The sequence below is a fragment of the Rhincodon typus genome, chromosome 35, assembly GCF_021869965.1.
Source record: "Rhincodon typus isolate 14 chromosome 35, sRhiTyp1.1, whole genome shotgun sequence".
Lineage (NCBI taxonomy): Eukaryota > Metazoa > Chordata > Chondrichthyes > Orectolobiformes > Rhincodontidae > Rhincodon > Rhincodon typus.
Window position 1 is genome coordinate 10,664,931 of NC_063366.1, and position 13,054 is coordinate 10,677,984.

Below are 13,054 nucleotides of genomic sequence, written 5' to 3' on the forward strand. Positions count from 1 at the left end.
AATAGAAACTAGTATTAACTGGGTACCTGTAATTTGTTGAATAGAAACCAGTATTAACTGTGTTCCTGTAGCTTTGTTGAATAGACACCAGTATTAACTGGGTACCTGTAATTTCTTGAATAGAAACCAGTATTAACTGGGTACCTGTAGCTGTGTTGAATAGACACCTGTATTAACTGTGTGGATTGGGTGGCATAGCTGTGTTAAAAGCACTTTGAGTTTCCCCATCTGTTGTCCCGATTGGTCACTGAAGAGTTGGTGAACGATTCCCTGATCCTGCAGGGAAAGTAGCCCGTTCTGTTTGACTTTGCTTCAATGAGAAATAGGCTCTGGATCAGCTTTGGGCTGATTTATATCAGGCAGGAAGAGAAAAAGCTCACCCCAACCAATTGGGAAGAAGCATCAAACATGAGCTGGTTTCTCTACAGGTCTGTACGTATGAAGGCAGATGAGTTGTAACTGCTGTAAATTTTCACTAAAAAGGACACTCAAACACCAATTAAAACAAAGTATTCTCACCATCCTCCTCCGACAAACTCAACACGTGAATCTCCCAGCTCCTGGGAGGGAGAATATCGGATATCAACCTACAAAAATATAAAGGAGACAATTTAATTCTTTCATTGAATGTGTCGGGGATTTTTGAAATATATTTATTCCCAAGATATCAGCATTGCTGGCTGGGCCAGCATTTAACATCCATTGCTAATTTCCCTCGCAAAAGTGATAGTGAGCCACTTTCTTCAAACTGTGGAAGCCCATGTGGTGTAGGGACTCCCACAGAGTTGTTACGAAAGGTATGCCAGGATTTGACTCAATGACAGTGAAGAAACGGTGATATAGTTCCAAGTCGGGTTGGTCTGTGGCCTGGAGAGTCATGGAGTCCAACAGCATTGAAACAGACTCTTCTGTTCAACGACTCCACGCTGACCATAATCCTAAACTAAACTAGTCGCACCTTCCTGCACTTGGCCCATATCCCTCCAAACATTTCTTATTCATATACTTATCCAAATGTCTTTTACACATTGTAACTGTACCCACATCCACCACTTCCTCAGGAAGTTCATTCCACACACAAACCACACTCTGTTTAAAAACAACATCATCCCTCATGTACTTTTTAAATCTTTCTCCTCTCACCTTAAAAATATGCCCCCTAGTCTTGAAATCCCCCACCCTATGGAAAGGACACCTGCCATTCACTTTATCTATAAGTGTCATGATTTTATAAACCTCTATAAGGTCACCTCTCAACCTCCTATGCTCAAGTGAAACACATCCCAGAGTATCCAGCCTTTCTTTATAACTCAAATCTTCTATTCCTGGCAACATCCTAGTAAACCTCTTCTGAGCCCTCTCCAGCTCAAAAAGATCTTTCCTCTAACAAGGAGACCAGAACTGGGCACAGAAAAGAACTTGGTTTTCCATACATCCATTGTTCTCAACTTCTGGTTAGTAGCAGAATCATATACAAATAGCAGCCAAGGCTTAAAACTCAATGATTCCAATTTTAAAAACATTATATAAATACAATTTGTTCTTCACCCCACAGGTGAAGAGACTAAAACTGTCAAAATTCAACTTAAAACACAAGTACTCAATTGAAGATTGTAGAAATGTTCATTCAATCATAAAATGCCAAATGTCTCCACATTAAATTAAATAAGTCTAAGTAAGATACGAAGTCAGGGTCCATTACCTGAAGTTGTTAATTCCTGATACAGTATTCAGTGTCCACATTGAGCTGCCATTAAATATAGGATGGATCAAGTTGTCATGAACTGTACAGCAGAGAGAAACAAGAAATAATGATTAAAAAGTCAGCAAGGTAGACTTTCTGCCTGTATTCCTTTCATCTTAAAGGGACCCGAATAATATTTTGCACAGGTTTATACCGTCGTAGGTTTCTGTTGATCTTCTGCTAAAGTTGCAGACTGCAATAGTTAGAAGCCTGCCCAAAGCAAATTCAGAGTTAAAATCACTGAAAAATGCTTTGCTTTTGTAAAAGTATACCACATCTTTACCACCTTAGTTGTTATTTCTTTCCTGGTCAGTTTCTAAGCGTTTTGAATGTTACAGTAATACGCTCAGCCAAAAGTTCAGGCTCAGCTGCAAGTGCCACATCCAGTTCTGGGCACTACCCTTTAGGAAAGGGGCGTGTGAACGTTATCAGGAGATAGTGCAGAAAAATAATTCATAAGAAACTTCAGTCGTGAAGTCCTGACTGAGGACATTTGGTCTGTCTTCCATGCAGAAGAGAAGTTGAAAGGAAATTTGTTATTTATTCAACATCATGAGAGATCTGGACACAAGAGATGACCACTTCAGCTCTGAAGAGAGGCTGGATAAGCTTGGGTTGTTTTCCTTAGAGCAGAGGAGACTAAGGAGGGACCTGATTGAGGTGTATAAGATTATGAGGGGCATGAATGGGGTGGATAGGAAACAGGGGGATGCAACGGCCTAGTGATATCATTGCTGGACTGTTAATCCAGAGACCGGCATAATATTCTGGGGACCCAGGTTCGAATCCCGCCATGGTGGATGGTGGGATTTGAATTCAATAAAACATCTGGAATTAAGAATCTAATGATGACCGTGAAATCATTGTCAATTGTCAGAAAAATCCATCTGGTTCACTAATGTCCTTTAGGGAAGGAAACTGCCATCCTTACCTGGTCTGGTCTGCATGTGACTCCAGACCCACAGCAATGTGGTTGACTCTGAACTGCCCTCTGGGCAATTAGGGATGGACAATAAATGCTGACCTACCCAGCAACATCCTCATCCCGTTAATGGATAAAGAAAGCTACTTCCCTTAATTAAAGGATCAATGGCAAGGGGGAAAGATTTTAAGATAAAGGGCAGGAGGTTTTCAGGGGATTTAAAAAGACATTTATTTTTCATCTAGACGGTGGTGAGAATCTGGAATGCACTGCCTGCCAGGGCTGCAGAAGTGGGAAACTTCACAACCTTTAAAAAGTATTTGGATGTGGATTTGAAGTGTCATAATGTTCAAGACTTATGAGCCTAGTGTTGGAAAGTGGGATTAGCGTAGCTAGGTCAGTACAGATCCATTGGGACAAAGGGCTGCTTCTGTGCTGCATGACTCAACGATAGGGGGAGAAAAACCTTCTCTCTCCTGCAAGGACTGACAATGAGAGGGCACAGGTTTCAAATAATTGGCAAGAGAAGCAAAAGCAGTGAGAAGAATACTTTTTTTGGACTGTGAGCGGTTAAGATCCACTGCCTGGAAGGCAGGTAATGGCACATTCAGTTGAGGCATTCAAAGGGGAATGTCATTTGTAAAGGAAAGGTGTCCAGGATTATGAAGAGAAGACAGGAGAAGGCACTAGAAATGATAGTTTGAGTGAGCCAGCACCCCAATTAGCTTGGATGGGCAGGTTTACAGTGCAGAGTGATGCCAGTGTGTGTTTGGGCTCAATTGTTGTACTGATTAAGGTCACTATGTCAGGCCCTCCTTCTCAATCCCCTTGCCAGAAAGGCAGTGACCTTCAGCTTAGGCTTGCTATCAGGTGTACCCCTTGAATGGGAAGGTACAGCTATGGTAACTGTGCCTTACCCAAACTACATTAGCAGAGGGCATGCCATAGCGACAAATTACAAAACGTGCTTTATAAATAGTTGACAAAATCATTAATCTTACCACCAGCCCCATGTACTTCGTGCTTTTTCTGTCTGATAGTCACTGTCCTTTCCCCACTGCCTAGAAATATGTAAAAACATTTCACATGAAAGAGTTGCTTACTGTCCTTGGCATCATTGATTTGGTAAGGCTGTAGCAGGATTTGAAATTCTTGCCCCAAAGCATTCTGCCTCAGCTCGTAGATTGTTAGGGTAAGAGGCTGCACAGCTATTCGACCAGTATATCATGAGACATTGATGACAAACCTGGGTCTAAAGTTTTGTGCATGACAGCTCACTGAGCACTTCCTAGCGATTTCATCAGGAAATTGACTGACCCCCTGAAAGTGACAACGAGGTCAGAAATTCCTGGAAGCGTTGAACCTAGAGACTAGGTATGCGGTACACTCCTTGTTTACAGCACAATGGCATTTTAACAGAATTGGCAGTCAGGTAACAGATGGAGTATAGTGCAGAAAAGTGTAAGGATTTCCAGAATGGATAAGGAACATCAATGTAGGCTTTGCATGGCAACCTATTAATAGAGGTCACGGGTTTAAGGTGAAAGGGGAAGGACTTAAAAGGGACCTGAGAGGTAACTTTTTCACGGAGAGGGTGTTAAACGAATAGAACGAGCTGCTAGGGGAGATAGTGAGAACTGCAGATGCTGGAGTCAGAGATAACACAGTGTGGAGCTGGAGGAACACAGCAGGCCAGGCAGCATCAGAGGAGCAGGAAAGTTGATGTTTCGGGCCAGGACCCTTCTTCAGAAATGTCAACTTTCCTGCTTCTCTGATGCTGCCTGGCCTGCTGTGTTCCTCCAGCTCCACACTGTGTTATATCTGCGAGGGGAGGTGTTGGATGCTGATACAATTACAACAATTCAAAAGGCATCTGGATGGATATATGATTAGAAAGGGTTTAAGGGATATGGGCCAAATGCTGGCAAATGGGACTAGATCAATTCCGGATATCTGATCAGCACAGACGAGTTGACCAAAGGGTCTGTTTCAGTGCTGTATAACTCCATGACTCTATGACTTAATGGAACAGTTCGAAAGAGGGCATGGGGAGCACGAATGAGGCATTTATGTGCATCATATTTCAAGCTGGAAGGTATACTCAACAGAGCAGTAAACCAAGCATATGAAACAAAAGCAGAAATTGCTGAAAATGCTCAGCCTTCTGGTGGCATCTGTGGGGACAAAGCAGAAATAATGTCTAGGTTCCAGCAACCCTTCTTCAGAGCATATGAGATCTTGGGTTCCATAAACATAAAGGCATTTAGTACAAGATCAGGAAATGTTTTTGCTCAACTTTTGAAGAGCAGCCCTGAAGGTTTTGTGCCATTCATGAATTATTGAGGTCGCACATGTGGTTTTGGGGGCCACCTCCCAAAATAAGCAGGCAGATTTCAGAAAAGGAAGGAAAACTCTCTCAGCAGGTCCTTGCATTCACTTTCAACTCGGAGACAAGGTGACCGAAGCAACTGGGGTCTGGAGCTGCATTCGTAGCCTTGTTATTGACATACAAGACTTCCTGACGCAAAGGTTAGCTACGAAGCTTCCAAACAATTGAAATGCTCCACAAATCTTAAATATCTAGAGTGATCACAATGCTGAGGTTTCGGTTTGGTGGTGGAGTGGGAGAGGGGAAGGAGTTTCTGCTAAACTTAACGGCAAGTGCAGTTGAACTTCATGCTTTGTAGCAACGTGGAAGATCATTGGCAATAGGTGATTACCCGTGTACACTCCATTCAATTTTAGAAAATGCAAGAAAATCTATAAAACCCAAAATTATGTCAAATGGGCTTTGGGTCTATGATAATCCATCCTACGCCAGCCGATGAAGGCGAAGATTCACCCCAGCCACAAACTTAGGATTCCCTAAAGATTTGTTTGCACCAACGCTGTCATTGCTTTCAATTGAACAGGACAAGTCACATCATGAACGTAGCCACGACAATTTGATTCACTCACTATCAACCAAAGGCACACGAACAGCTGGAATCTCCTGGGAACCGGCAGGACGTTTATCAGATTTTAAGCTGCAAGAGAAAAGGAAAACCTTTCACTGATTATGTATTACCTTTCTTGGCTTTATGTTTGAGATGCTATATGGGACATCAGACGGAGAACCAGAATGAGTCCGGGTCATGTTGATTGGGGCTTCGATGTCCAGTGTAAGTATTCTGCAGTATCTTGTCGCCATAGCTTTAATCTCAGAGGCACGATGTCAAAACCGGGGAGGATGGAATAAATGGCTCACTATTCATGCGTTTCCACTGTTTTTTCAGCCAAAATGATGAGGAGGAAGCAGAAAACACTGGAGCGAATCAGCCTTAGAGTTAAAAGTGACCTCTGCACAAGTTGAGATGATAGACAGTGCGCGATCCAGATAATTGTTTTATTGCTGGAGAGCAACCTCCACAACCCAAGGATCAGTACACAGGATTTCCTCAGGAAAGTATTCACAGCAAAACAATCACCAACTGCTTCATCAGTTATCTTCCCTTTACTAAAGCTAGGGGGTGCCTCAAATGTACGTAAATACAGTCTGGTTCAAGTAAGTGATGCCTTTGGTTTGTTTGGATAGAGTCAAACTCCAATGTTTGTTTATTTCCTTGATATGTTACTGCACAGAACCAAACTGCATTTGCGACTATGTACACGTGTATTTTATATACATATATATATAAAATGTGTGTGCATGTGACTATGTATATATGTGTATTTATATATAAACATATATGAAGATATTTTTGTGAATAAAGTATATTTTGAAATTTAAAAGAAGTTTGGGGCAGCTGCTGCCAAGGCACACTAGGGAAAGACCACCGTCTAAGGTCTTTCTGCTGAAGTGTATGAGGCTCTGTTCAATTATCAGACCCTCTCATTGCCTCACATCTAAGTAAGTAATGCCTTGCAAGCGTAAGAAATGCCTTTGGTTTTTTGCAACGGCAGGGAATATCAAATGCCGATGTTTGTTCTTGCTACGCAAAGACTGTGCAGAATTGCTCTAGTACCTGTGAATGCAGATAAAGTCTTTTTCACTGAATGAATAAAGTATATCTTTGCAGTTTAGAAAAAATTAAACGAAACATTTGGAAGGCTATTGGAGACTGGCAAGATCGACAGCAGATAGCTATCAAAGAGCCAGGAAAGATTAGATGGGCTGAGTGGCATCTTGTGTTGTATAGTTCTGATTCATAGTGTTAGAATTAGGAATATTTGCAGATGATTGCACAGCACTTAGGCCCATTCACAATGTATCCAATATCAGCCAATATTCACATTTGGTCTGAATTGAGGCAGGTTTCTGTCATGCTGGTCAATTACAACTAAGCGGAACTGGATGAGATACAGCCAGCTACCCGACGAGAACCCTGATGTAATTTCTGGATTGAATTTCACCACCACTTACAAGACAACAAGACCACAAGAAATGGGAACGGGAGTAGGCCGTTCGGCCCCTAGAGCCTACTCCACCATTCAGTAGGGTAACGACTGATTGACACTCCTCACGTTCACTTTCCTGCCTTTTCCTGGTAACCCTTGATTCCTCTACTTGATTAAGAATCTATCTATCTCAGCCCTAAGTATCCACAAGGACTCTGTCCTCACAGCTCTCGGTGGCAAGGTGTTCCAAAGATTCACAGCTTTCCTATTGCAAATGTCAGCAACTGCTCTGAAAGCCATAATGTTTGATTTGTAAAGGATCAGAAGCTGAAGTTATGTCTCCATAGAAAACATTATCCTGGGAATTCTGCTCAGTTAATCCGCAAGTCCTACCATAATGTCAGCAGCAGGTCACCAGATCCCACCAGAAAATTATTAGGAACAAAAACTGAAAGAACTGCGGATGCTGTAAATCAGGAACAAAAACAGAAGTTGCTGGAAAAGCTCAGCAGGTCTGGCAGCATCTGTGAAGAAAAAAATCAGAGTTAACGTTTTGGGTCCAGTGACCCTTCCTCAGAACTCCCAGTTCTGAGGAAGGGTGACAGGACCCGAAACGTTAACTTTGATTTTTTCTTCAATTATTAAGAACAGACTGATTACATTTCTCTGACGATTACAGAGATGTTCCGCCTAGATAACAACAATAGAAAAATGCAATGAATGATTTGTGTTGATGCAACAGTGTTCATAGTCTCATGATGTTACAAAGCTCTTTGCTGCCCTTGCAGTGCGGCCTATGGTGGCTCAGTGGTTAGCACTACTGCCTCACAGCACCAGGGACCTAGGTTCAATTCCAGCCTTGGGTGACTACCTGTATGGACTTTGTACATTCTCCCTGTATCTGTGTGGGTTTCCTCCCACAGTCCAAAGATGTGCAGGTTAGGTGCATTAGCTGTGGGAAATGTAGGGTTACAGGGTAGGTGGTGGGCCTGGGAGGGATGCTCTTTGGAGCATTAGTGCAAACTTAATGGCCTGCTTCCACACTGTAGGGAGTCTATGAATGAAATTTGCCCCTCAAGATATGGCCACACATCACAGATGTTTGAACTAAATATTTTCAAGAAATATTCACAAATTCTGCCTGTGAAAAGGTTCTTGTTTCTGTGGCTTAATTAGTTACAACCCGAATTAAGTGTGAAAACAGGGTTTGCCTGTTATACCTGCTCTTTCCATCCCCAGGAACGGGATCCAATGTCCTCTTCAAGATTACCTTTGGTGAAGGCTCCTTCGGGTGTTCGTGAACTGTAAAGTCAGGAGAAATAACAATAAAGTCAGTGCAATAAAATGTCCACATGGGTTCTTTCAACCCTGGGACACAATTTAGGGTTTACTCATGTCTACTGCTGAAGATCTGATCAAGAGGATGGTGCAAAGATACGCAACAAGAATGTTCAAGGGGCAGTAGGTAAATGCTTGAATTGTGGAAAAAGTACAGAGCAACTGGGAAGGAATGGGATAGCGGGGTTAGCTATTCCTGAGGGCCAGCGATGATATGATGGACCTAAGAGTTCTAAGAGTGTCAAAATGGACCTGAGTGGGAAACACAAATGGGTGTGTGCTGATCATTTGAGGAATCCTTGATGAGACACTGAAACTGAATATTAGGCAGACCTTATATCAGGCAATCCTTGTGGTCCTCAACTCCTCCAGTCATCAGTTCCAGTCAAGTTGATTCTGATGTACATGCCAAGCCTTAAACTTATCAGCTGCCTTTTACATTCTAAAAGCAGCTCAGAACTTCTGCCACTTACAATCACTTGAATGCCAGGCACAGTTACGAAAAAGATGTCGAATTACCATTAGGAATTAGCCTTCTCTCTTCAATTGGCAGGGAAAATGATGCAAAGTATTATTCGTTTTATGTTTAACACATGGATATGTTCATGTGATGGGAGGATCATTGGCACGATCCAGATAAAACAGAAACAAAAACAGAAATTGCTGCAGCTCCGGCAGCATCTGCGGAGAGAAACCAGAGTTAATGTTTCGGGTCGAGTGACCCCTTCTCAGAACGGATAAAACAGATCCTGTTTTTAATCCTCTTTTTTTGCTGCCATTTACCCCACTGGGAGGTAATTATGGCCCATGCCTGGGTTATAATGTCACACCTCATTTTGACTCTTGGGTCCACTAACACTGACCTTTCTGTTCTTGACCTCTGACACATTCCAATTAAACCTGTTAGAAACCCAAGGACCAACATCAATTGGTCTCAACTGGCCTAAGTGTCAGTTTCCACAGTTTCAGGTCATAATGCCTCTGCTCTCATCGTTTACATCTCCTCAAGACCAATACTTTTGCTTCCCTTATCTCCTTATCATCTCCTTTTCCCTTCCTTGTCACCGCCCTTTTGTTGCTTTATTTCTAGCTGTCTCCTACATTGTCTGTTCTTTACTCTCCATCCCCACTCCCTGCCCTGAACGTGGCTTGAATTACAAGGAGCACCTCTAGCTTATTAACAATTTACCGTAGACCTAAGACTTTTTAACCTCCACAAAGGTATTAGCCAGTTAACTGCTCATTTCTAGACTCTTGTTGTTTTGCATTTCTTTCGGTTTTCTACCATCCACGGGATTTTCACCTCTGCTTCTGTAACGGCAGTTTCAGAAAGAGCTGGTGTCCCACTGTTTCACCAAGTATCGCAGCATATTGCCAACCTGCAGTATCCCTTCGCTTGGATGGCCAGTATGCCAACAGTGTGGGTTAACCAGCTGCGGTTACCATGAAAGACTCTCCTTCTCAACCTCTCCCCTTATCTGACGCATGGTGACCTTGAGGTTAAACCACCACTATTTGTCTCTCTCTCTCTCTCTAATGAGAGTGCAGGCACGCAGTCCGGTAAGACTATACCCTGACAGTACCAGGGCTGTTTTGATGTCTGAGTCATTGGTATAACATTACCTTTTGGCTCCGGGAGTTCCGGCATTAGATTGGACAAAGGATGCAGCCTGGAATGACTGAAGACACCTAAGGTATCCTTCCCACTTCCATAGGATGTGCCAATATCGTAGGAATTCAAATCTTCAAAGACCTTGAATGGATGAAAATGAAGCATGAGTCCAACACCGCTCCCCTGGGTGACTGTGCTAACCCATGTTTCCATTCGCTTCCTGCACAATTGAGGGGAGGATGGTTCAGAGAATGGAACAGTTGCCATTTCAGAAATCCAGGCCGGTTTTTGACCTCTTCCACCCTTCAGCGAGACTCGACAAGGTTCCAGATTTGAAACTCCGCCAACTATTTTTAGCAAGATTGAGTCTGTGGCTTTTAAACTGGTTTTTCATTGGATTCCATGAGTTTTGTGCTCAGTAGGTTTAATTAAGATGACCACTATAATTCACACCGATTAGCTGTTGGACTGTCCAGGAACACATTAAAACCATTCTACTTTTGCTTTTTTCCCCCACATTATTAGCATCATTAGCGAGGGCAGCAGTCAGATGTCCATTTCTTAATTTCCATTCAGAAAGTTATGGAAAGCCCCTTTCCTGAACCTATACAGTCCATGATGTGTTGGTAAATTTGCAGTGTCTTCAGGAAGGGATTGCCATAATTGTAACATGGCAACAGTAAAACCATAAGTTCCAAATCAGGATGGTATCTGGTTTGCTAGGGAACGTGCAAGTCGTGGTGATCCTGGCTATCTCCTGACCTCATCCTTCTGGCTGTTCGAGGTCCCAAGTTTAGAAAATACTGTCAAAGGACCCTTGACAAGTTTGCTGCAGTGCATCTTGTCTATTGTACACATTGTACCCCACCAGCCTCTGTATAAGGCTGACCATGAAGAAGCTTTGCCCTGGGTAGTTTTAGGCTTGCTCAAAGAGACACACCCATTGGAGGGAGCATTCCACCACATCCTAGACTTGCACCTGGCAGATCGTGGACAAGCTTTGGGAAGTCAAGAGATGAGTTCCTCACTGCGGAGTTTCCTACCTTCGATCTGCTTTTACTGCCGTTGTACTGATGTGGTTGGTCTAGTTACTGCCAACCCAGGATATTGATGGTGTGGGAATGAAGCCACTTAAACTCAGGAGGAGATCTTTAGATTCTCTTCTCCATTTCTCTATTCCACATCAATCTCAGAACGATAATGGAGCACCATTAGACGCTACAGTAAATGGGTTTGGGTTGGTCAGTTACTGTAGTTGGCTAGTTAATGATATCACCAGCATGGGTTCAATTCCCACACTGGCTGATATCACCATGAAGGGCTCTCCTTCTTAACCTCCCTCCCCTGGCCTGAAGTGTGGTGAACCTCAGGTAAAACCCCCCTAGTCATCTCTCTCCAATGGGGGAGTAGTTGTATGATCTGATAAGACTGTAGTGACTTTACCTTTTTAAATGTAACTTCAGGATAAAAGAATGTAAAATGGATGTAAGTTGGGGTGCTCACTAGTATATATTCCTCTTGATACTTAGAAAGTAGATGCAGGGGTAGGCCATTCAGCTCTTCGAGCCTGCACCACCATTTACTATGATCACAACCGACCATGCAGTCTCAGTATCCCATTCCCGCTGTCTCTCCAGTACCCCATAAACCCTTTAACCACAAGGGTCATACCCAGCTCCCTCTTGACTAAAGCCAATGAATTGGCTCCAATTCTGTGGGAGAGAATTCTTCAGGTTCACAACTCTCTGAGTGAAGAAATTATTCCTCATCTCAGTCCTGAATGGTTCACCCCTTATTCTTAAACTGTGACCCCCTTGTTCTGGACTTCCCCAACATCGGGAATATTCTTCTTGCATCTAGCCTATCCCATTAGGATTTCATAAGTTTCTTCGAGATCCTCCTTCATTCTTCTAAATTCCAGCAAGTACAAACCCAGGTGATCCAGTCTTTCTTCATATGTTTAAGAGAATCAGGCAGAGGTTGGGTGGGGATTTCATATCTCTTGTTTTGCCCTGACAACTGGTGTCAAAACTACTCTCAGACATGATGAAAGGTCATTTATTCCTTACTGCCTGTGCATTCAACAGGACCAAGGCTGATCATCTACTTCAATTCTGCCTTCCCCCGCTGTACCAATATCTGTAGAGATCTGTTGAGCTCTTCTTTTAATATGGCCAAGCACTGGGCCACTACAACTCTCCGATGATAGAGAATTTCTGAGTTTCATAACCAGTTGAGTCAACACCTCAGTCCTAAATGGTTGGCTTCTTATTCAGATGACCCTATGTCCTAGATTCTCCCATGATAACGAGGTGCCGGTGTTGGACTGGGATGGACAAAGTCAGAGATCACACAACACCAGGTTATAGTCCAACACAAGCTGTTGGAGCCTCAGTCCTTCTTCATGAGTCTCCGAAAGCTTGTGTTTTCAAATAAACCTGTTGGACTATAACATGGTGTCATTTGATTTCTGACCTAGATTCTCCCAGACTTGGGTAAAAATAATCTCCAGCACCTACCCTGTTAAATGCCTTAAGAATTTTACAGACCACCTTCGATTCTTCTGAATTTTGGAGATTACATGTCTCGTCTTCTCAACCTGTCTCTCCTTCAAGGTTAATGCTCTCACCCCAGGAACCAGTCCAATGAAAATGTGCTACACTATCTTAAAGGCCAAGAATATTACTCTGTACGTAAGGAGTAAAGTCTCCAGTGAAGGGGGAGATTGCAGTGCAGTGGCACTGCCACTAGCCTGCTCATCCATAGACCCAATGTAATGCTTCAGTGACCTTGGTTCAAACCCCAAGCCCTCAACTGGTGGAATTTAGAACTGTGAAGAGCAGGAATTTTTTCAGCCGCAGGTTGGTTAATCTCTGGAACTCATTGCCTCAGAAGGCTGTTGCAGAAGGCTTGGGAGGCCAGGTCATTGAGTGTGTTTAACGCAGGGACAGATAGGTTCTTGATTAGTAAGAGGGTCAAGAAGGGGAGAAGGCAAGAGAATGGGTTCAGAATCATATCAGCAATGATGGAATGGCCGAGCAGACTCAGTGGGCCGATTGGC

At 43.1% G+C, this 13,054-nt stretch overlaps 1 protein-coding gene across 1 annotated transcript in view; it reads right to left on the minus strand.

Annotated features, from left to right (window-relative positions):
* The window catches only part of LOC125487046 (complement C3-like), a 57,879-nt gene that overhangs the window by 5,067 nt on the left and 39,758 nt on the right, over nt 1-13,054 (minus strand). Inside the window, exons 15-20 of the mRNA XM_048616952.1 lie at nt 10,005-10,134; nt 8,264-8,345; nt 5,625-5,692; nt 3,668-3,727; nt 1,703-1,784; nt 520-587 (exon numbers count right to left, since the gene is read on the minus strand). Coding sequence (XP_048472909.1) covers nt 520-587; nt 1,703-1,784; nt 3,668-3,727; nt 5,625-5,692; nt 8,264-8,345; nt 10,005-10,134 — 490 coding nt within the window. The remainder of the gene's footprint in view (nt 1-519; nt 588-1,702; nt 1,785-3,667; nt 3,728-5,624; nt 5,693-8,263; nt 8,346-10,004; nt 10,135-13,054) is intronic.